General features: G+C 36.3%; 1 protein-coding gene across 3 annotated transcripts in view; it reads left to right on the plus strand.

The window, feature by feature from the left end:
* The window catches only part of ankrd28b (ankyrin repeat domain 28b), a 71,624-nt gene extending 49,158 nt beyond the window's left edge, over positions 1 to 22,466 (plus strand). Inside the window, exons 11-29 of one of the 3 annotated variants that reach the window (XM_087286870.1) lie at positions 1,796 to 1,878; positions 2,001 to 2,064; positions 2,814 to 2,882; positions 2,975 to 3,115; positions 3,737 to 3,848; positions 3,940 to 3,966; positions 5,804 to 5,878; positions 5,987 to 6,188; positions 7,238 to 7,325; positions 7,404 to 7,521; positions 9,435 to 9,654; positions 15,511 to 15,598; positions 15,690 to 15,773; positions 17,947 to 18,092; positions 18,184 to 18,266; positions 18,948 to 19,030; positions 19,115 to 19,206; positions 20,902 to 21,186; positions 21,358 to 22,466. In XM_087286870.1, coding sequence (XP_087142996.1) covers positions 1,796 to 1,878; positions 2,001 to 2,064; positions 2,814 to 2,882; positions 2,975 to 3,115; positions 3,737 to 3,848; positions 3,940 to 3,966; positions 5,804 to 5,878; positions 5,987 to 6,188; positions 7,238 to 7,325; positions 7,404 to 7,521; positions 9,435 to 9,654; positions 15,511 to 15,598; positions 15,690 to 15,773; positions 17,947 to 18,092; positions 18,184 to 18,266; positions 18,948 to 19,030; positions 19,115 to 19,206; positions 20,902 to 21,185 — 2,059 coding nt within the window. In that variant the 3' untranslated portion in view covers position 21,186; positions 21,358 to 22,466. Of the gene's footprint in view, positions 1 to 1,795; positions 1,879 to 2,000; positions 2,065 to 2,813; positions 2,883 to 2,974; positions 3,116 to 3,736; positions 3,849 to 3,939; positions 4,050 to 4,214; positions 5,879 to 5,986; positions 6,189 to 7,237; positions 7,326 to 7,403; positions 7,522 to 9,434; positions 9,655 to 15,510; positions 15,599 to 15,689; positions 15,774 to 17,946; positions 18,093 to 18,183; positions 18,267 to 18,947; positions 19,031 to 19,114; positions 19,702 to 19,807 lie in introns of those variants that run through there. The other 2 variants (XR_015511251.1, XR_015511252.1) reach the window with 2 other exon arrangements.
* Positions 22,467 to 22,680: the final 214 nt, after the last annotated feature.

Below are 22,680 nucleotides of genomic sequence, written 5' to 3' on the forward strand. Positions count from 1 at the left end.
TTTCAATAACTCAGATGCTCACATTTCGTTTAAATCGCTCAATGATTCATTCAGTTCTAACCGAGATGCTCACAGTTCATCAAACAGTTCAATAATTCGCTCTGTTTCAGTAACTCAGATGCTCACAGTTCGTCAAACGGTTCAATGATTCACTCGGTTTCTTTAACTCAGATGCTCACAGTTCGTTCAAAAAATTCAACGATTCATTCGGTTCTCGTAACTCAGATGCTCACAGTTCGTTCAAACAGTTTGATGTTTCACTCGAGAGTACGCTTTTGCTCATTCCCTCATAAACCATACATGAAGAGAAATAGTTAAGTTGCCGTAGTGCCGTAGACGTACTGCATCGTCGTCTGTTTTAGTCACAAATTAAAGTTAGATCAGCTCACCAGTCCGAAGGTTACAGGAGTTAACCAAACAAACACATTGTCTCTCAGCCAGACGATTCCTTTCAGCCTGAGCCATCATTGCCTGAGCTTCTAGCCGAAGCTCCGCATACTCTCTTCTTGGTGAACAAACACTTCCTTCTTTTATCCATTTCCCATGATAGAGAGGGGTTTTTTAAAATACATCACGTCCTATGTGGACATTAAGTGACCGCTTTCAGCTCGCCACAATGTGTTGCGATTAATTTTTCAAATATAATTTCACAAGTTGACTCTATTTGGAAAGAATTTATAGGGGAATTACCAACCTACGTCACACGGGTTCTACCCCATATACCGGTTGCAAAAAAAGACTGGTTGCTATAACAAACATGTCGTGTTGTGCAGTAGGATGCCAAAATTGAAAGTCCAAAAATAGAAAACTTAAATTTTACCGTACACCACACTGCTTTTAATGCCAACCGCAGTCGTCTTTGGCTAACAGCCATCATAAGACCTAATTAAAAATGCTCGACTTTGCAGTTCTTATTTTATATCAGGTAAGTTTACGCCATGCTGAATCATACACCTATCTCGTTTTTGATTGCAGCAATGATTTCAGCAAAAACATTAAAATATTGTTAATTAAACTGCGGACACAGAATGCTTAGAATGAAATGTAAAAATGTAGGTTCACATACCCTGCTGTACAGGTGCAGTTTTTTGTCAGAATGCAGTTGTTTTCTTGTTGATGATTACCCAGGCCTTGTACAGTTCCATCTTCTTTCCTTGTCTTTGGCTAGGCAGAACCTCGGTTTTTAGCACTACAAAGTTTTGAATCTTGGAGTCATGGAACATTATTTCTTGCACATAACCACATAGAACAAAATTGTAGGCATAAAAGACTTGTAGACCTTTAACATTTCTCTTGTAAAAACACTTGGAGTTTCAATAAGAGAGTTGTATATTTCGGGCTGGATGCTTGGCCATTTCGTCTTATCCAATATCCATTGGCAGGGTGCTATCTCAAATGGACCTGTCAGACGAACACAGCTCACTTTAATGTTAATCTTGCCAAGTAACTGCTTATCACTAGGTGACAAGCTGTAATAAAATGCTGAAAGTATTATGTAAATAACAAAATTATGTAATCATTATAACTTATCTCTAATACAATAACTCTGTACCACATCGGATGTCATTTTTTCGCTGTAAATGCTAGCGCTTCCGGCTTTTTTCTGCAAACTCAATATGCACATGAAACACCAATCAATAGCTCGAAACAAAAAACAGCTGCCTCCCAATAGCATTTTTGGATAAAAATGTCCAATTCCTGGCTGGGACATTGGTGCTTTTTTAGTTGTAACTGATCATATGCAGACATGTAGACCTGTAAATTTATATGTAACAGTTGCTTTTTTTTTTCTTAGGAGAGGAGTTCATGGCATGTTTCCACTGCATTTGGCTGCTCTCAGCGGCTTCTCGGACTGCTGCCGTAAGCTGCTGTCTTCTGGTAAGCTGCATCACTGCTAATAGTCATTACATTTTTCGTGTACGGATTACATCTAATATTGCTGTATGGTTGTCTGCTTCATTTCTCTAAAACAGTAAACTGAGCATGTTTCTGTCCTCCAGGCTTTGATATAGACACCCCTGATGACTTTGGAAGGACCTGTTTACATGCTGCTGCTGCCGGCGGGTAAGGTTCTTTTTAATTTGATTGTTTTATTTATATATATATATATATATATATATATATATATATATATATATATATATATATATATATATATATATATATATATATATAATAAAATTATATAGCCCCCTATAGGCCAATTATTAGCCCCCCAGAATTTTTTGGCTCCTTGTATGTTTTTTCCCCAATTTCTGTTTAACGGAGGGAAGATTTTTTCAACACATTTCTAAACATAATAGTTTTATTAACTCATTTCTAATAACTGATTTATTTTTTCTTTGCCATGATGACAGTAAATAATATTTTACTAGATATTTTTCAAGACACTTCTATACAGCTTAAATTGACATTTAAAGGCCTAAGTAGGTTAACTAGGCAGGTTAGAGTAATTTGGCAAGTTATTGTATAACGATGGTTTGTTCTGTAGACTAGCGAAAAAATAAATAGCTTAAAAGGGCTAGTACTTTGACCCTAAAATGGTTTTTAAAAAATTAAAGACTTTTTGCAGAAATCTTGCTTCTTGCTGAAATAAAACAAATAAGGATTTCTCCAGAAGACAAAATATTATCAGACATACTTTGAAAATTTCCTGAATCTGTTAAACATCATATGGGAAATATTTAAAAAGAAAAAAAGTCAAAAGGGGGCTTATAATTCTGACTTCAACTGTGTGCGTGCGTGCGTGCATGTGTGTGTTTTGTGTGTGTGAGAGAACTTTAACAGCTTACCAAAAACCTGTTTCCTTACAGGAACCTTGAATGTTTGAATCTTCTCCTCAACACGGGGGCAGATTTCAACAGGAAGGACAGCTTTGGAAGGTTTGTTTACTAGTACATTACTATAGCCAAACATTATTCTAACAACCTAGTGATATTTTTTACAAGGCAAACATTAACAATCTGTTCTGCAGGACACCTTTGCACTACGCAGCTGCAAACTGCAACTACCAGTGCCTGTTTGCTTTGGTGGGCTCAGGAGCCAACGTCAATGAGCTTGACAAGAGGGGCTGCACCCCCCTCCATTATGCCGCTGCTTCTGACGCCGATGGAAAGTAAGTTACCATGTTGCAAACAAGTGGAAATGGTGACATTCTAAGAAATGTATTTACTGAAGTGTTTAAGAAGTCAATTCTAGATTTTTTTTAAATTCTTCACTATTTTCCTTTATGAGTCGATTGAATCAACAGCTGATGGCACTGTAAAACTGTTAAACTAGCCTAAAGCACCACCTACTCTTAGGGCGCACTATGCTAATTGTACCTTGCCCAGGCACGTTTCCCGGATCATTCATTTGAGAAGTGTGAGTGTTCTAAATCTGGCTCAGGCACGGTGCAGTTAGCCGGCCCTGCCCTGGCTGGAAGAGTTGTACCAGAAAGCTGTTCACTTGGGCTGTGGCGCGGTACAATTTTAGTGTAATTGCAAATCGCCTCTGAGCCTGAAACTGATCACGAAATGTAAGTTTTAAGGGACTGTTTCCTATGGATTGATTAATCATTACAAGCGTGCTTTGGCACGGTTCAAAAGCAACTGTACATAGTGTGAGTATACCCTTAAAAACCAAGCCCAAAATCCATTCAAGAGAACATAATGAGTCTCTCATTTTGAAAATCTCAGATTTAATTTCACAGACGTGTCTTTCTAGTAGTTACCAGTCTTTCTCTTTCCCTAACTAGGTGCCTGGAATATTTGCTGAGGAATGATGCTAACCCAGGGATCCGAGACAATCAGGGCTACAATGCAGTGCATTACGCCTCTGCGTATGGACACCGTCTGTGTCTGGAGTTGGTAAGTTACTGGTGAACTTAAAACCACATAATTCGGTAATTCACATAATTTTTAAATATTTTCAGCTGATTGTTTCTTTTCTCTTTATTAGATTGCAAGTGAAACTCCGTTAGATGTGGTAAGAACTGTAATGCTTAACATAAAACTTCCTGATATATCATGGCCTTTAAGATGTTTAAGTTCTTCATTTAGGCCACAGGAGTCAAAGCCAATTTCTGGAGGGCCGCAACCCTGTACAGTTTAGTTCTAACCCTGCTTCAACACACTTACCTGTAAGTTTCAAACAAGCCTGAAGGACTCAATTAGTTTGATCAAGTGTGTTTAATTAGGGTTGGAACTAAACTGTGCAGAGCTGCGGCCCTCCAGGAACTGGCTTTGACACCTGTGATTTTAGGGGGACAAACAGAAGTTAAGCACTTTGTAAAGCAAGCAGCTGTGCGATATTATCCCTTTATCCCATATAATCACACTGGTGTGATCAGACGAGCCTGTGTATGATCACACTAGTATGATTAGAATGTGGAATGCAAGAGAAGATAAGCAAATTGCTTCTAATTAATAACAAGTGTTACCAGTGTTTTGTAAAAAAAAAATAATAATAAAAAAACATTTATTTTAATTTTCAGACATGTACATACACATAAATACTAGAAAAACCACAACTATCTATGGTTTGTAGTATATACACCGATGTCTAGGGAAGTAATTATTTTTAAACCTAATCAGACAACGTGCTTTATTCACATCAGATACATACTGTATTACTCTATTCTTCTCCTAGTTAAACAGCCAATTATGTATTTCGGGAGAAGTTGATGAATTAACATGTTGTAATTCCAGCAGCTCTAATCTCACCACTGCAGCGTAGACCAACATGGTGAGGCCCATCACCGAATACATGTCTTGGACAGATTTGATCATCAGAATATCAGATATTTCACTATAATATTAGCGTTTTTGTCAATATTTGCAGAAAAGGTTAAAAGTAACAATATCAGTAAAACAAAAATCATTAGGGCAGCATAAATACAGGGTCCATTTCACTTTGTTACAATTCTAACTTCAGTTTTTGCTATAAATCAAAAATCACCTTAGGCCAGTTGTGGTTCAGAAGTTTTTGCCAGTTGGAAAAATGTTAGAAAAGCTTAATTTTGGCAAACTGTTTAAAACTTTCAAAACTAACTATGGCTGTGTCTCATTTCAAAGGGTGCATCATTCGAAGGATACATTTGACTTTGTGGTGCGACAAAGACAGTTTCATTTCAAAAAATTTCTAAAAGTCTTCTTCAAATGTAGCCTCAAAATCCGCCCTTCAATTCCTAGATAATGAGGCATATAACTGGTGGATCCTTCGCAGCCTCGAACATCGAACAAGATTTATTGCATGCTGATAACAGCAGGGCATTTTTAAACTCTTAAACTCTTGATTATAGTTTTGAGTGTTTGAATTTTTTAATTTACTTGGATATCTAAACACTTGTTAAAAACAAAAAGAGTATGACTTGTCTTGCTGAATAGTTTTATGTGCTTGAATTGTTTTTTAATTTACTTGGAAATCTAAACAGATGTTAAAAACAAAGAGTATAACATTGCTGAAAAGTGATGTGATAGACTGTTTTTTTTTTGTAAATGTATGGGTCAAAGAAAATATATATTACCAGTTTTTTAAACCTTGTTTTGCCTTCAGATCGCTTAATATGAGTTTTAAAATCACTTTGAGAAAGTCATTCTAAATTTTATTACAGCTTATTAATGGCAAGGTGCTAGGTGATATGGTCTGTGATCTGTAAGCTAGATCGTCTTAATTCAAAACTCAGTTCGGCCTGTGTGAATTTCAAAACACTGCCTCAGAGATGCGACACAATTATGATTTAATATTTAGTTTTTGCTTAAAATGATGTCACTCTAGATTGAGGGATCAGACCCATTTAGTTCTGTTGTGTTTTGTCTTCAAGTTAATGGAAACCTCAGGGACAGACATTCTAAATGACTCTGATGTACGTGCTCCCGTGAGCCCTCTACATCTGGCTGTGAGTACACTCTCCATCTGTTTGCTCAACAGGTTTTAGGGAAAAAAAGAACTTTCTGTGAATCTCCTGCATTTGATTGCTGTGGTTGATTTGAGCTTTTGTTTGCAGGCATATCATGGACATCACCAGGCTCTCGAGGTACTGGTTCAGTCTCTGCTGGATCTGGATGTGAGAACTGCACAAGGACACACACCGCTGGATCTGGCCGCCTTCAAAGGTCACGTTGAATGTGTGGATGTGCTCATCAATCAAGGGGCCTCCATCCTAGTGAAGGACTATACGCTCAAACGCACCCCTATCCATGCTGCCGGTACGTTATATTTGTTGGATATCTGAATCTGAATTTTTTTTTTTTATGATGTTGAAAGAGCGTGTTTCTGAATAATAGGAAGTCATGGAAGGAAGTTGAAATGAGTGTTTTAGAAGTATGTTTTTATGATTACTCAGCACAAAAATAATAATGGAAAATACACTGTAAAAAATGCTGGGTTCCACACAGTTTCTTCATGTTGTCCCGCCACAAATCAATTAAGTTAACGGAATCGTTTTAACAAATTTAACTGTATTGAACCTCAAAGAATTAAATTATATATTTGAATAATATTCAACTCGCATGGTTTCCGCTACATTTATTCTTCGATGGTGGGGCGCAACACCAAAATGCATCCCACCATGGCTACATTCCAGCTTCTCATTCAAAACATTCAGTCGTTGTTGTTGTTGTTTTTAATAGCGGGTTATAATTGCACCCAAACGTTTTAAAAGGTAAGTGAATTATAACAGCCTGAACCTTTCTGTAAACATAGTAGTCCTGTGCATCATTTGTTTAATCCTTTGAGAGCGCACGAGAAGATCTGCGCTTGAGCAGCGTATTTAAAGGGTGTGCAAGAGGTTTTGTGCACGAGCAGAGGAAATCGGTGCGCAAGCAAAAAGATTTCCATGCTCATATTACTTAAATGCGATCTCGACTTGTAAAACTGCTCTTGACATTTCTCCATTTGTCATTGAAATAACGCCATAGGTAGTTGATAGATTTGTGTAAAGGTTCTGCCACCACAGCTGGAGAAATGCTAGAGGAAACACTGACTCTTATTGTATATACACTAAATCTTTCTTAATATTTTTTTTTATTTTCTGTTTACACATTTTATACTTTACGTGTTTTCTGTATCAGTTTAAGTTTTTGGAAATAAATTGTGCAAACGCACTGGGGGAAAATAGTTTAAGATTCTTCACAATTAGCTTAGCCTAATCAGCCAAGCAGTTAATTGTGTATGAATAATTACGTTTAGGTACATTGACACTAATGACACTCATATAAACATTGTAAAGACATTTTTTTTTTCCTCTCCCTATTAGCCACAAATGGTCATTCTGAATGTCTCCGTTTGCTCATTGGAAATGCTGATCTGCAGAGTGCAGTGGACATCCAGGATGGGATTGGCCAGTAAGTACATAACCAAAAAAAAAAACAATTATAATTTGTCAAGTTTTTGAGAGTCTTATTGTTATATGTGATTGTCAGGACTCCTCTGATGCTGTCAGTGCTCGGCGGACACACAGACTGCGTTTATTCTCTTATTAATAAAGGAGCCAATGTTGATGCCAAAGACAAGTGGGGCCGCACTGCTCTACACAGAGGGGTAAACCATAACTCGGGCACTTTCACACTACCAAGGACACTTTCTTAAACTAAAACTATTGGTCAAAAAACATTTTTCTCAACATATGAAAAACGATTACTGAACATAATATTTGGTAAAACTAAATAACAAAATTTATTAGAATTGATATGGTGGAAAATATGACTTGCAGACAAACACATCATTTAGTAGGTTATTTATTGAGCAATTTCTTGATGTACGAGCAGGGACAGCAGTTGGAAAATTTTGGCTCAAGACTTTTCGACTTATTCACTTCCATGGATTTGTAGACGTTAAAAAGCAGCTCATAATGCTGTTTGATGTTGTAAACTGACTTACTCAAATTAAGTTATTAATCAAATTTTATATATAATCATAAACACACGTTTTTGTAGAGCAAGTAGTTTGACTGTTTTCTTATTATTCTGATTTAGTTGCCTAAAGTAAAAAATAATAGGAAATTCTTAAACAATTACAAAAAAGAGCACACCGGCATTGTAGAATAAGATAGCTACTTGAAATCGTATTACATATTACACATATAAGTAAGGGACAGGTTAGGAGAAGACTACAAAAACCAGGGATCAACCCATGCTGATTAGGGTTGCATATCGTTATTTGTTTATTTATTTATTTGATACCGGTGCTAAATCGATACTTTTAAAACGATACCAGTGCCAAAACTGTGCCTGATTTGATTCTTTTTAGCCAAAAAAAAATTTAATATATATATTTATATAATTTTTTTTATCATTATAATTGAAAAATATATATACATATTTATAATAGGTTTAAAGTAAACATCAATTCATATTTTATTTATTTGGATTGCATTAATATATTTCTTTTGATCATTTGTTTGTTAGCATGGATGCAAGATTTGCATTATGCTATTAACATTACATTGGCTTACTACTAACCTGTGGAAAGGCTGTCATCAGAATCAGGGAAAACCTTTTTTCTTGGTTTAGGGCTTGTGACTAATTTTACATGGACATCAGTAATCTAATGATTTACAGCCTCTGACTTGTGAATTCTAAAATGCATGGTGCTGCGCATCGCTGAGCGGCGCTTCTGATGCGCGACCTGTTTTACGTTCTTGTCGCAGCACCGGAATTAGGCACCAAAATTTATATGCTGATTCGGTCTGGTGCATACCGGTTCCAAAGGTACCGGTGTCATATTGACACTGGGTTTCGGTACCCAACCCTAATTGTTGGATCAGGTATCAACCAGCTGGTACAGATTCAATCTTGCACAGATTCAATCTTGCACAATCTTGGTACAGATTCAGAATCCAATCTTGCACGTGCTTTATATTCTGTGTAATTTATAAGCCAAAAAAGCCACAAAGGTAGCCTATTATAAGGCACTAGAAAGTTGTCAAGTAGGCCTACTATATCCCAAATGTTTTGAAGCCAATGTAATGTAAAGCACAGATGAATATTGTGCTTAAATTTATATTCAGTTCAGTGCTTCTCTCCACAACATTTTTAAAGACTGGAAAAGTTATTTGAAATGTCATTTGATTTCAGGCTATATGACAAATTAAGTAATTACTTCTAAGGGGTATGATGATTTTCTGTAGGCACTGTGTTTATAACTAAGGTTTGCACAAGGGGAAATGTAAACTGTGCAAACATTAAATAGCATTAACAGAAAAAAAACATGTTTCTTTATATAAAAATAAATACACAATTAGTTTTATTCCAAACCTCTTCACAATTAGATTGAATTGAATAATGATTAAAATCAATTAATCTTGACTCTCTTCATCTCTAGCCCAAAAAAAGAGTGGTGGCACTTAAAGGGTTATAAATTCAACTTTTGTAATAATGTTCAAAAACATATCTCTCACTCATGGTTGTTGCTCCTAGCATGACTCACAGATGTGTGTGTATTGTTTGATTCAGGCGGTGACGGGCCACGAGGAGTGTGTGGAGGCTCTGCTGCAGCACAGTGCCAGTTTCATGGTACGGGACTGTAGAGGCCGCTCTCCCGTTCACCTTGCGTCGGCCTGTGGGCACGTTGGGGTTCTGGGGGGCCTTCTGCATGCTGCCCAGTCAGTAGAGAGCATTCCTGTCATCACTGACCACCAGGGCTACACGCCGCTGCACTGGGCCTGTTACAACGGTGAATAAACCCACACTTGACCATCACAGACCCCCATACACCCTGCTTGTATAAAGACCTGATCACATCAGACCTCATGATCAAATATTAATGCACTGTTCACACTCTTATGCCAGTTTTAAAAGTGAAGCTTTTGGAGATCTTCTGAAGTAGTGTCTTGTGTCGTAATAGTAAAATTTATAGTGAAAATGCATGAGTGTCTCAAAAGGTCAGAGATTTTGGCAGTTTTTGAAAAGAAAATCGAAGTACACTGAATGGGATTAAGATATGGTCACACTTTTCTTAAAGAGGTGTTCAAAAGACTGTCATGAAAGCTTTCTAATTCTGACATCACACTTGGGCTGGGTGAAAATTTGATAACGATAATTATCATGTTACATATTTTTTAATAAAAAGATAATGACACATCAATAAGTGCTGAATAATTTTTATACACTATGCGTAAAGCTGTGCAGGCATTTTGCAGCCTGCACTTCCAGATGCCACACATAGTACAAGTTTACAGCCATACAGTGTTAGTTGGGTTTGGAGGAGTAAGTTAAAGAAAAAAAAAATCACAGACGTTAATGACAAGAAACGTCACTAAACTTTAGTAGTCTGGAGCTACATACATTTTTGCAATCTGACACAAAACAGAGCAAAAATGTGTTGAATCAGCTGCACAAAGGGACAAAGGGACAAATGCTGGAAATCCTTTAAAATTGATAGATATAAAGATTTAGCATCTATTGTGATGATTATTGATATCGGCTGATATGGAAAACATTTTGGTGATAATTTTTTTGCCTTATCGCCCAGCCCTACATCCCACGTCATGAGTGTGAATGAGATGTTATGCATGCTTATGACAACTGTTTTCAAGTGTCATTTTATCAATTTTGTCTTTTTAAAATTATTGGTTAAGACAACTTGACATTTCCATGACAACATAAATCTTTCATAAATATGATTGTCCTAAGTAGGGCTGCATGATTCTGGCTAAAATGAGAATCACGATTTATTTTGCTTAAAAGCAAGATCACGATTTTCCTCACGATTCTGTAGATGTAAGATAAAGGTTAATATGAGCAGGCTATTATAATTGCTCGTTTCTACTGACTGGTACGGTTCGGGTCGTTACGGGTCACCTTTATCAGGCTTGCGTTTCCACTACCAAGGGTACCCTTTTGGTGGGGTGGTGTATGACAAAGTTTCAGATGATGTCATTTTCGCTTGAGAAAATGTCTACAATAAAGCTGCACAGGTCGTTCACATATCATATGCGAAGCACTTCTTACAAAACAGATGCTTTACAGACATAAATACTTCTGTATAAATGTTTATTGCTAACTTTTCTATGAACATGAGTTGATTATAACTGCAGATCAATGACAGTGCGAAATAGCCTACTGTAATGTCTGTAATTATATAACATAAATAAATAAATTAATAAATGAAAAATATATGAACACATTACAGTCCCTGATATGTTACCAACTACAGAAAAAGTACACACAGCAGACATTTCGTCCTTAATTAGGTTTAAAACAACAAAGTATAGCCTACAGTCAGTGAAAACCTCTCATCTGTGTCTGTAATCATCAGCAGGAAATGTAGCCTGTTAGAAAGTCATTCCATCATTCCAGTTCATATTAGTCCAAAAGGTGATGATAAAAATTAAAACAAGGCAGTTAATTCATGTTTGCTGAAGAAATAACGTGCTTCTTGGCTTCCCCTTTTTTTCCGCGCTCCACTCTCGCGTTTGTCCTTTTCTTTCCGAATATGTCATTCTCGCTTTGTCAGCTTCTCACAGGATCGGGTTTCCAAAGCTTGTCAAAAATACAGCGCACATTATTATTATCAGCTCAAGAATTTTGTTATTTCAGATATAGACGCGCGGCGAGCGCAAGAAAGAAAGCGAAACCACTCGCTCTTTAGACTGGCTCGTAATAAACTACGAGGCACAGGGTAGATTCTGCTCTACTCCATGGCTTTGTGGCTGTTCATCAAGACGACGACAAGGTTTGTTTGAGCTCGGATCGGCCATGGCTCGTTATTATATGTCTATGTAATTCGCTGTAATCTCTCACTGTGTATTTCAAACATGGTGGGTTCTTTGTTTACATTCTGGCTTGCTGCGTAAGCACATGACGTATCTTTGTAAACCAATAGCGTTCAGCTGCGTGTCTAGCTCCGCCTTTTGGTACCTTTTTTGTGTTTGGGACCCTTTCGAAAGGGTGCCGAAAAAGTAGTACGATACGGTTTGGTTCGGTACGCCTTTTGACAGTGGAAACGGCCATAAAAGCGTACCAAACCGAAGCATACCGTACCGTACCACTCAGTGGAAATGGGCCATTATTGTTATTTCTCAAGCAAATGGTACATAACCTACTGTTAGTTAAAATGCTCAATTTAGTATAGACTTTGAATGGTGGATTTGAACAGACTTTAAATATCTCCTGGTCGTTAATTCACAGTAATTACATCCGAATATTCATAATTCTAAAGTCGAATTATTATGTTTGAGACATATGATTGTCATTTGTCGTTGACAACATTATTCAACCTATTTTTTCCACTGGTAAAATGAAAGATTTGTCGTTATCAGATTCACTCTTGCATTTTTTTACATTATATAAGCTAGAGTAGTTATATACCATTTTAATGTGGTCATGTAATTGGCCCATGTACATTTCCTGCTTGTTATCAAACTATTTCATAACTGTGACAATGTTAATGTTAAAACAGCTATCATAGCATTATTTTTCAGTATGTGGCTTTTTGGATTCTCAGAAGCTATAGAAATTAAAAATATAAAACAGAATTTACGTTAGGACCATTGCTATTCACTATTAGAATGCTAATGCTCTTCCCGCATGGGTCCCAAACGATCACTCTGTGCAACAAACTGAACGTTATTTACACTTTATTACCTGTTATTCACAGCCTATGCAGGTTCTGTTCACTAAAGTAGACAACATGGGCAGGAATGTGCACGTCTTCTCGGTAGTAGACAAACAGTGCGTCAGTTCACGTTTGGTTTTTTGTGTCCATGTTGCTGAGCAACTTATATACAACAATGTGAAGACCGACCTTAGGCTTCTCCACTGACCTTGAAAAAATAATTGGCTTAATCGTAGAAAAGATGAATTAAGATTGTGTGTAGGGTTGAATTGAAATGGCAATCTTTTTTCGATTAATCTTGCAGCCCTAGGCATAAGGCATTATAATTGTGGCATGAATATTTTTCTGATCTTGTTTTCAGTGGAACAAAATGTCTCAGTAAAAGTGTCATTAACAAAAAAATTTTTAACAGCATTGTTTAATATTTAATGATATTTTAATGACATATTTAGCTTGTGCCACTGTAGCTGAGCTAAAAAAAAAAAAGGAAAAAAAAATGTTGCCGTTATAAAATTCATGACATTTATAATGGCTTTGACAATCATGTTTATGACAGATATATGACAAGTTTGGTTGTCTTGGTAATGTCAAATTGTCATGACAAAGACAAAAACAGGTTATGATGTATTTGTCATCACAAATGATGTCATCTTTGCATTTAAAATGTCATAACTGAGTGGATGAAAGTTTTTATAAGCATGCATAAAATCTTATTCACAGTCATGTCATGATTATTAAGGTTTAATGACAGTTTTATGAACACCCCTTCAAATAAAGTCTTAATCAATATTGGTTTGTGTTGTGTTAATATGTACGTATTAATCTGCAAAAAACTGTTTAGATATCTGATTTATCTAATGCTGAGTCTCAATTCGCCTTATAGTATATCCTAAAAGCATGCACATATTTTTTTGTGAAGAAAAAGTATATTTTTTTTAGTTCAATTCATGTTTATTTATATAGCGCTTTTACAATGTAGATTGTGTCAAAATAGCTCAACATTAACACTTAGCATTCACAATATATCACTTAATTATTGTTATCAATATAATTGTATAGACCATTTCAATGTAGTGATGTCATTGGCTCATGAAAATTTCCTGCTTTTTGTCAAACTATTTTATAACTGTAACGAGGCAATTCAATGATAGCTTCACATTAAAACACCTGCCATAGGATTATTTATCAATATTTAGACTTTTTTGGATTCTTGGAAGCTGTAGAAATTAAAGATGTAAAACAGGAAATTCGTTAGAGCCATTATTGTTTACATCCCTCAAAATGGTCTTTATGCAATCTAGGTCATTGTTGCTAAAGCTGCTCTAATAGTTTTCATTCACTTGAATAAACATGAAACTAAATATAAATATTGCAAAACGTTAGGGTGAATATTATGGACAATAATGGTCTCGTAAAATTATCAGTATCGCGATAATGCTATATATAATCTACGTACCACACACATGCCTTGGTTTTATGCCTTGGTTATCTAAATTTTACCATTCATATTGGGCCTTACTATCTTTATCCCCGCCTGCTCAGTATTAACTCTTCTGCTATTGGCTGGAGCAGCTCAAAGGTCAACCAAGAGCTGAAAATAAATATTTACTGCGGTCAAGTCAAGACAATAGGAAGATGACTACAGACAATCAGAGTTAGATTACCTGCTGAGGTTTTCACTTATAGACTTAATGTTTCTAATTGTCTGAATTAATTAGTTTGATCTGAAAAATGTATTTTACCTGTTGAATTTACTATAATTAAATAAATAAATGATTTAAAAACAGAGCTTATGAAAACAACATTTTACTTTAGCAATATTAGCCCCTTTCACACATACAGACCTTTCCGGAAAATTACCGGCAATTTTCCGGAAAGGTTGTATGTGTGAACAGGTCCTTTTTGAAAATACCGGTAAATTCGTTCTGGCTATTTTCCGGAAAGAGAAGTTGTAACATTACCGGCAATTTGCCGGAATGCTGCGCTGTGTGAACGCAGAAGGAATATTTCCGGAATAAGCGCGTGCACGTCTAGAACGTGCTGACGTAAGACTTCTGCTTTAGCCAATCACAACAGTCAGACGCATTTACGTCCGCGCGGTTTGTGAGAATAAAAGCCTTTGAATATTTTTCCAGACACATTTAGCTGCTAGAAGTTAGTCATATAACGTTTATATGTTCTCCTTAATGCCAACTGTGCAAATAATCATCGATAAGATGCTTATGATAAGCCGTTGTTTGTTTACCTTCAAGCTTTGCGTGCGCCTATGAAACAGCCTGTGAGCCCCAGCACACGCACATATTATGAACATCTCGACATGCGAATATGATCCTGTGAAAGTTGTTTACAATATTGATCATCAAAAGAGTTTGTAATTTAGTCAAATGTTTACAAATACAAGCGCAGCCGTTTAAAGCTCATTTGTGGTGAATGATGTCAGAATTTACCGGTATTTTGGAATGGATGTGTGAATGCTCTTTTGCGGAAAATTTCCGTAACGTCCTCGCCTGTGTGAACAGCGCTTTTTTGTATATACCGGTAAAGTCGTTCCGGAAATTTTCCGGATATTTACCGGTATCACTGTGTGAAAGGGGCTATTGTTTTATAAGAAATATTGTTATCAGAGCAGTCAACAACCATGTCATATATCGCATATTTTCCCATTTCCATGTCATATATTGCATATTTATTGTGCAGTGCTAATTAGGACACAACAGAAACGTTTGTTATTTTCAAAATGCAAGACATGATGGAAGAGTATTTTGGAGTGTTGTTTTGCTTTAAACTATCAAGGTCTGATTTGTTGTAGTAAGTCAATGATATTAGCCAATATTTGTTTTAATAACCCCAAAAATGTCAAATTCTGACCTGCAATATCATCAGACATGGTGTTTTTGGCATGTTTAGTCATTGAGCAGGATTAGAGAAGGCTGTGGGGTGAAGTGTGTTTTACATCAGATGGTCTCTCTGCAGGTCATGACACTTGTGTTGAGGTGTTGCTGGAGCAGGAGTTGTTTCATAAGACTGAAGGGAACCCGTTTAGCCCCCTTCACTGTGCTGTGTAAGTGGATTTGGGTTGGCTTGATGTGTCTATGTTTTTAAAAAAGGGCAAGTGTTTTAAAACTGATTATTGTGTTGTTGTTTTTTTACAGAATAAATGACAATGAAGGAGCAGTCGAGCTGTTGATAGAAACACTTAGTCCTGTCATCGTCAATGCAAATGATTCCAAAAACAGGTACCATTTATATACCTTTCCTTTGTTCATCATCTAAACAGTTATTAAAATGTAGTGCTTTTGCTTCCTTTCTCCTTCGTTTTTAACAGCTTCTTTAAAATGCAAGATATGTCGTTACTAAAGATGTTTAAATAGTTTCCAAATATGAACATGGCAAAACTGAAGTTTAATATAAAATTTAAAAGGAAAATGTAAGTACTTTTAAATTATATTCTAATTTTTATATATGATATTTATATTAATTGTTGTATATCTATCAAATCTATAAACGTCAATGATTACAATAGAAATATAAATTAATATTAATTAGAAATAAAATAGTTAGGGCTATTGCTTGTTAAATTTATTTGATGTTTTGGTTCATTTACTTAAAAACAGTCGCTGTGACTTTTTTTTTGTATTTGTATGATATTTTCTCAATTAAACATACAAATGGACTACCTTTTCGTTATGTTGGTGGCTGTTTTTTCCCCATTGAATAAAACATAATTTTATTCTTGATTGTTGGTGGTTTTCCCTGTTGGCAGGAGGTAAATCTTGTAATTTTTACTGGTGATCATCAGTTGGCACTATTAACCCATTAGATAGGCCTGTGCAAAGAAGTTTCTGGCTTTTATGTCGAGTTTTATGGAGTATAATTGCAAATTATAATGGGCATGCATAAATACACTTACTATGTCTTCTATGTTCTGAGAGCTAAGGTGTTTGCTTTTGATTTTTTCAATCAAATAAAACAAGTGTGCAGAGGTCACACACACACACACACACACACACACACACACACACACACACACACACACACACACACACACACACACACACACACATACATACTTTAATCCATATAACTCCATATAAAATCCAGAAACTAAGCTTTTTTTTTTTTTTCCACTGCAATTGATGTCCACAGTAAAAATGACAAATTGTACTTCTTCCCTACAGAGAAAACCACCAACAATAAAAAAACACATAATTATATGGTGACATGTTGTTGCATTAAAAAAAGTCATAATAATGGAAATCAATGGGTCAAAAACAGCCACCAACATAACAAAATGGTAGTCAATGTTAGCAAATTTTGCAAAGAACAGTACATAGTAAGTACTATGTAATTTCTTGTCAAATGTAATGGAATGTTTTAGAAACAACTTTGCTACAACAAAATAAAACAAACTCTCTTTAAAGTCTAGTTTTCAAATAATGCTAAAATAATATTTCTGTGAAATATTATGTAGCTGTTATTCCTTAATCTTAAGCTTTGCTTTTGGGAAAAAAAAGTATTCTGTTTTACCTTAGTAGCATTTTTTTTTTTCTAAAATCTGATCAGTTTATTGTTTTTGTTTTTTGTTTTATGAACTTTATAGATATTACACTTTTCATATCAGGGCTCCTCAATAAGGACTGCCCGATGACCGGGGCCAGTATGCGAGACACTCGGGACAGTAGACAGGATTGTTACTGATGCAATCGAGCCAGTGTTGCCTTGTCTCTAAAGTTAAATTTGCCTGCGACTATTTGTCCAATGCATGCAAATACAGTCTTGAAATCGATAAGTTTGTGCTTTTAAGCCCTTAAATGCCATCTTCTCTGTGAAGCTGTAAACCTCATATTGCTTTTTAGTTCCTCTTATCTGATTGGATGTTGTGAGCATGATATTTTTTATCTTAACTTAAAAGCAAAGAGACAGCAACATCGAATTATGAGACTTAAAGAAAAAACGTCTGTTTCTAATGTCTTTAAGCAGACATTTATGTGGGTACAACTTGACAAAAACAAATGAAGGGATGTTTTGCACAGTTTGCTGACAGTTTGGCAGGTCAGCCACCTTTTGATTTGCAATAAAATACCTGCACATTTTGCATACAGCTATTTTTGTTTGCATGATACCTTAAAATTGTGCTCCTTACAAATTCAGTAAAATTTTACAAATGTTTAAATTCTAGATTTACAGACGTTATTTTTGACATTAATTAAAATATGTGACTAAGAAAAAGCTATTCACTTTTTTTGGTGAGGCAAGTAAACATTTTTGAAAAAGCAAGTAAAAATCTGAACCACTGGCCCAATCAAATCCATAGTGTTGAATCCTGCATAGGTTAACGCATAAATATCATATTAAATAACATTCAGTGGGACTGAGGTCTATACTTTAACTGTTTTCTGTCTGCAACAGGACTCCTCTTCACGCTGCTGCATTCACCGATCATGTGGAGTGCCTGCAGCTCCTGCTGGGCCACAATGCACAGGTGAACTGTGTGGATGCTGGAGGAAAAACCCCGCTCATGATGGCCGCTGAGAACGGCCAGACTAATGCAGTTGGTAGGAGTTTGACACTGGATGCCTTAAATGTTTCTGGTTAACTAGGTGTGTGTTTGGGTTTGATGTGTCACGATGTCTGTTTGTTTGGCAGAGGTGTTGGTGAGCAGTGCTAAAGCAGATCTCACGCTACAGGACGCCAACAAAAACACTGCTCTCCATCTGGCCTGCAGTAAGGTAACAAACACTCTGCTCTCTTGTGTCTTAATTCCTCGAATGAAACCATGGGGCAAGATGGGAAATGACATTTTGTGTAGATTTAGCATGTTTAAATTAGCACTGGGTGGTATGATGGTATATATCATTGCTGCAGAATGAAATTTGTATCTTAAAAGATTTTATTTTATTCCATGTGTACTGTGAATGTAAATAAGTGCATGTAGCCAACTCGCAATATGCATGAGGTCAAGAAAAAAGACACTACTGGGCTCTATGTTAATGATCTAGGTGCAAAGTCTGAAGCGCATGGCACAAAAGCATTAAGGGCATATCCGAATCCATTTAAAAAGAAAATGGCAACATTTGCTTGATTTCAAAAAGTATCTAGGGTATGCAGACAAGAGTAAGCTGTAGAAGAGCAACGGAAAAGTGTGCTGCGCAAAAGTAAATTTGTGGTTCCACAATTAGTGTCTGTGTGGGAACTTGATTTTAAACCATGGATCTTTTGCATGTAATAATAAGGATTGTATTTGGTTGTATTTGTATTTTGGATTGTATTTGGTACATGCATGCATCAAACCAAAGTCCTGTACCAAATCGGTACAACCCTAACATTTACTAGACTTTATTTCCAAAAAAGTGATGTGAAAATGTAATCATCTGTTTATTAAACACTGTGTATTTCATTTATTTCTCTAGGGTCATGAAACCAGTGCCTTGTTGATCTTGGAGAAGATCACCGACAGAAACCTCATCAATTCCACTAACGCAGCTTTACAAACGTACAGTCAACATATAGATTATGTAAATGAGAATGTGTTTTAAATGTAGTGCAGGAAATCTAATATTAAGTTCTTGTTTTCCAGGCCCTTGCATGTGGCTGCCAGGAATGGCTTGACTGTGGTTGTCCAAGAACTGCTTGCTAAGGGTGCTAGTGTGCTTGCCGTGGATGAAAATGGTAAATGAGTACGATTTTTAACCTTAAAGAAATAGTTTGTTATTTTTGTTTAATATTAATATTACTTTTCAGAGATGCAATGTTTTAGTGTTTCTTGTATATACCTAGATGTTGACTGCATGGACATTACCTATGAAAAATGTATTTTATATTTATTTTGTTAATGCAAGGATGCATTAAATACTGCCAGAAGTGACTATAAAGGCATTAATAGTTACAAAATATTTATGTTTAGGATATTATATTTATAAATTATTCAGTTAAAAATAGCTTTGAAAATAGCTGCACAAGTTAAAACTTTAAATGATTCATAAATGAAAACTTAGGCCCACTTCCAATTCTACCCCTTAGCCCTTCCCCTTACCCAACCTCTCATTTTGCGCATTCACGTCAAGGGGTAGGTGTGTCCCAATTCTCTTTAGCTTGAAGGCCCAGGGGAAGAGGTGATTACACCTTCGAATGAAGATTTTTCAGGAACACACTCTAAACCAAGTGGTTAAAAAATTTCCTCAAATACCCCAGCCACAACGGCATATAGTTACACCCTGACGTAAGATCTACAAATTAGTATAAAACAGACGCTAAAATTAAAACCGCTAAGTTTTGCAATCTATAATCCATAATCATAACTCCTGTTTAGCAGTTCCACAACATTCTGATACTCGATAACACTCAAATACTCTGTCAGAAAAGTCTAGTGGCTGGGAATTGGCTTTTTACTGTGTCTGCTATAATGTTATTGTTAAATGCACATTATTACGGTCTTATTGTCACATTAGATTGTTATGATAACATAATAACTTGCCTTCAGTGATTTCCTGAAGATAAATACCAATAAATAACTCAACTGGAATAACTACAGCAGTTGCCATCGTCTGATCTCATTTGAAGCAAGATATTGCGATGACATATGATGACGTGTGCAGGTGCAGGTGCTGTAGTGCTTGCCCAATTCTTAGGAGTACATTTTAAATTTTAGGAGGGGTACAAAAATAGAATTGAGTCTTAATCTCACAGTGGTCACTCATGTTCAACCCTCCCAAACCCCAGTGTTTAGAGGGAAGGGCAGGTTCAAGTTTTCCTGGGTCGGCGACTCCTATATGACGATGTTTTGTATCTACAATAACATGAAACGGCAAAACACATTTGAAAACAAGATGATTCGTATAAACAACAAGGAGTCAATTTAACATTTCTGGAAATGTGTCTGTTAATTCATTGGTCTGTCTACAAATTAAGGCCAGCATGAACCAGAAACTGCTGAGACATTCATATGTTAATGTACTTCCAACTGAAATGGAATTTTATTAAATTTTTTATTGTAGAATCAATAGTTTTATGCATGGCACACTTATAGATTTAAACCTCAGCTGGATGTTTTCATTCACTTAGAACTGTGTTACACACTGCATGGAATATAGTTATAAAAAAATCCATAACAGGGGCTCTTTAAGTACAGAAGTTTTTTTTTATTTTTTTTACAAAAATATGAGGCATTATTATTTAACAAACTCTCGTATTCCTGTATTATGTTTATTACATGTATTTTTTATGCTCTCTGTGGTATGTTTATTGTCATATTTTTTGTGTTCACAATTTCAAATTAAAATAGTAAAAATTTGATTGAGAAGAAACATTATTTCTATTTAATTTGACTATTTCATCTGTTCCTAATAATCTTTATTACTCCCTAAGGCTACACTCCGGCCCTGGCTTGCGCTCCTAACAAAGATGTGGCCGATTGCCTGGCGCTCATCCTGGCCACCATGATGCCAGTTTCTCCTGGCGGAGGCTCGGTGCCCACGCTCACATTCAGTGCCATCAACCACTACACCAGCCCCACTAAAAGCGTCACCTTCGACAGCCTACCAATGCTCCGCTCCGAACACAGCTCCTACTGCAGCTTTAACAGCATTGGCCGCCACGACGGCTTCTACAAGGACGAGGAGCTCAACGACTCCGACTCAGAGACTTACTGAGGTAAACAAAAGCAGAGGCGCACATCTTGTCTTAATTACCCAGCGGCCGGCCACTCCGCAGAGCCTTAACAGTCTCTACACATACACACACACACACGTGGCGCAGCAGGCTGGCCTTCCTCATCCATCAGCTCAACCTCTGCCAATGCATCTTGCCCTATGTAAATTTTAGGAATAGGTGGACGGACCTCCAGATGTGGCAATAACAAGACAAGGAATCAGCAGCCTGGGGACCAATATTTTTGCACAGGATGGTTTGACACTGTCGTATTGCAAACACGGATTCATATATAATTTTTCAGATCTTGAGGGATGATTTAAATCAGTCGCTTTAAAAAAACAAAACAAAACATAACTGGGACATTTGTGTGCTTTCAAACAGTTTCCAGTCGGTGTGCACTTCTGATCAACTATTGGGGGAAAGAAATGATTTATTTTTTAAACAAACGTGATTTTAATACCTGTCTCTGACCCTCTCGAGGGGGGAAAACAAATCGAGTAGTTTCTAAAGCGCAAAGGTGAAATTTGAGGATATGAACATCAGCGTTGTGTAATGCTTTCGGCCACAAGCATGAGTTTAAAACAAAAGAAAAAAAACAGCTAACACCTCTCTCCATCTTCAGTTTTAGGATAAATTATTCTTTTTATCTTTGGTATTTATTTTTACTTTCCGCATTTCATCATCATTTTGTGCCTTCATAAATTACTGTATGGAGGGAAGGGGCAGCTCGAGAGAACAAATTCTACGATGCACAAGAAGTTCAACACTACATCTGTGAAAAAAGCACTGAAAACGAAAGGCAAACGGCTCCCAGCATGCTTTGCTCCAGGATGAGGAACACTGTGTAAAAACCAATGGTAGAACAGCATTTGATCTCTTTGTATGTTGATATATGAATATAAATATATATTATATTTTTTCTGGCTCTTATTAACATGACGTTTTTTGGGCAGGTTTGCTCGCTTTGAATTAGCAAATGAAACCACTCGATACTTCTGTGATGGCCTGTCAGAAAAAAAACACCCTGTGTTTGTCTCTTTTCATGCTTTTGAGTTTTGGAATGATTGAAACTGGAAACCTGTTCAGTACAGCTTCCCGTCTGAGAGGGGGGCAGCAGAAATCTGTTTGCATCGCTCTTCTTTTATTACCAGTCTTTTTTTGTGGAAATAAAGGAGAGTGATTGGTGCAGTTGATGGCCACTGCTGTCCTTCTATTCGGAACAAGAGATTCCTGTATATTTTATGGTTGATTAAATAAATAAATGAGTTCAGTAATTTGAAGTTGTTGTTGTCAAGTCCTTAAGAAAACGGTACAGAACAAAAATGAAATAACCAGTGGTGGAAAGAGTACTGAAAAATCATACTCGAGTAAAAGTACCATTATTTGCCTAAAATGTCGTGCAAGTAGAGTAAAATCATCTGTTGTATACTTACTCAGATTATGAGTAAAAAGTAGACTTTTTAAAAGCACTCAAGAGTAGTGAGTATTATGCTG

The sequence above is a fragment of the Danio rerio genome, chromosome 16, assembly GCF_052040795.2.
Source record: "Danio rerio strain M-AB ecotype USA chromosome 16, GRCz13ab, whole genome shotgun sequence".
Lineage (NCBI taxonomy): Eukaryota > Metazoa > Chordata > Actinopteri > Cypriniformes > Danionidae > Danio > Danio rerio.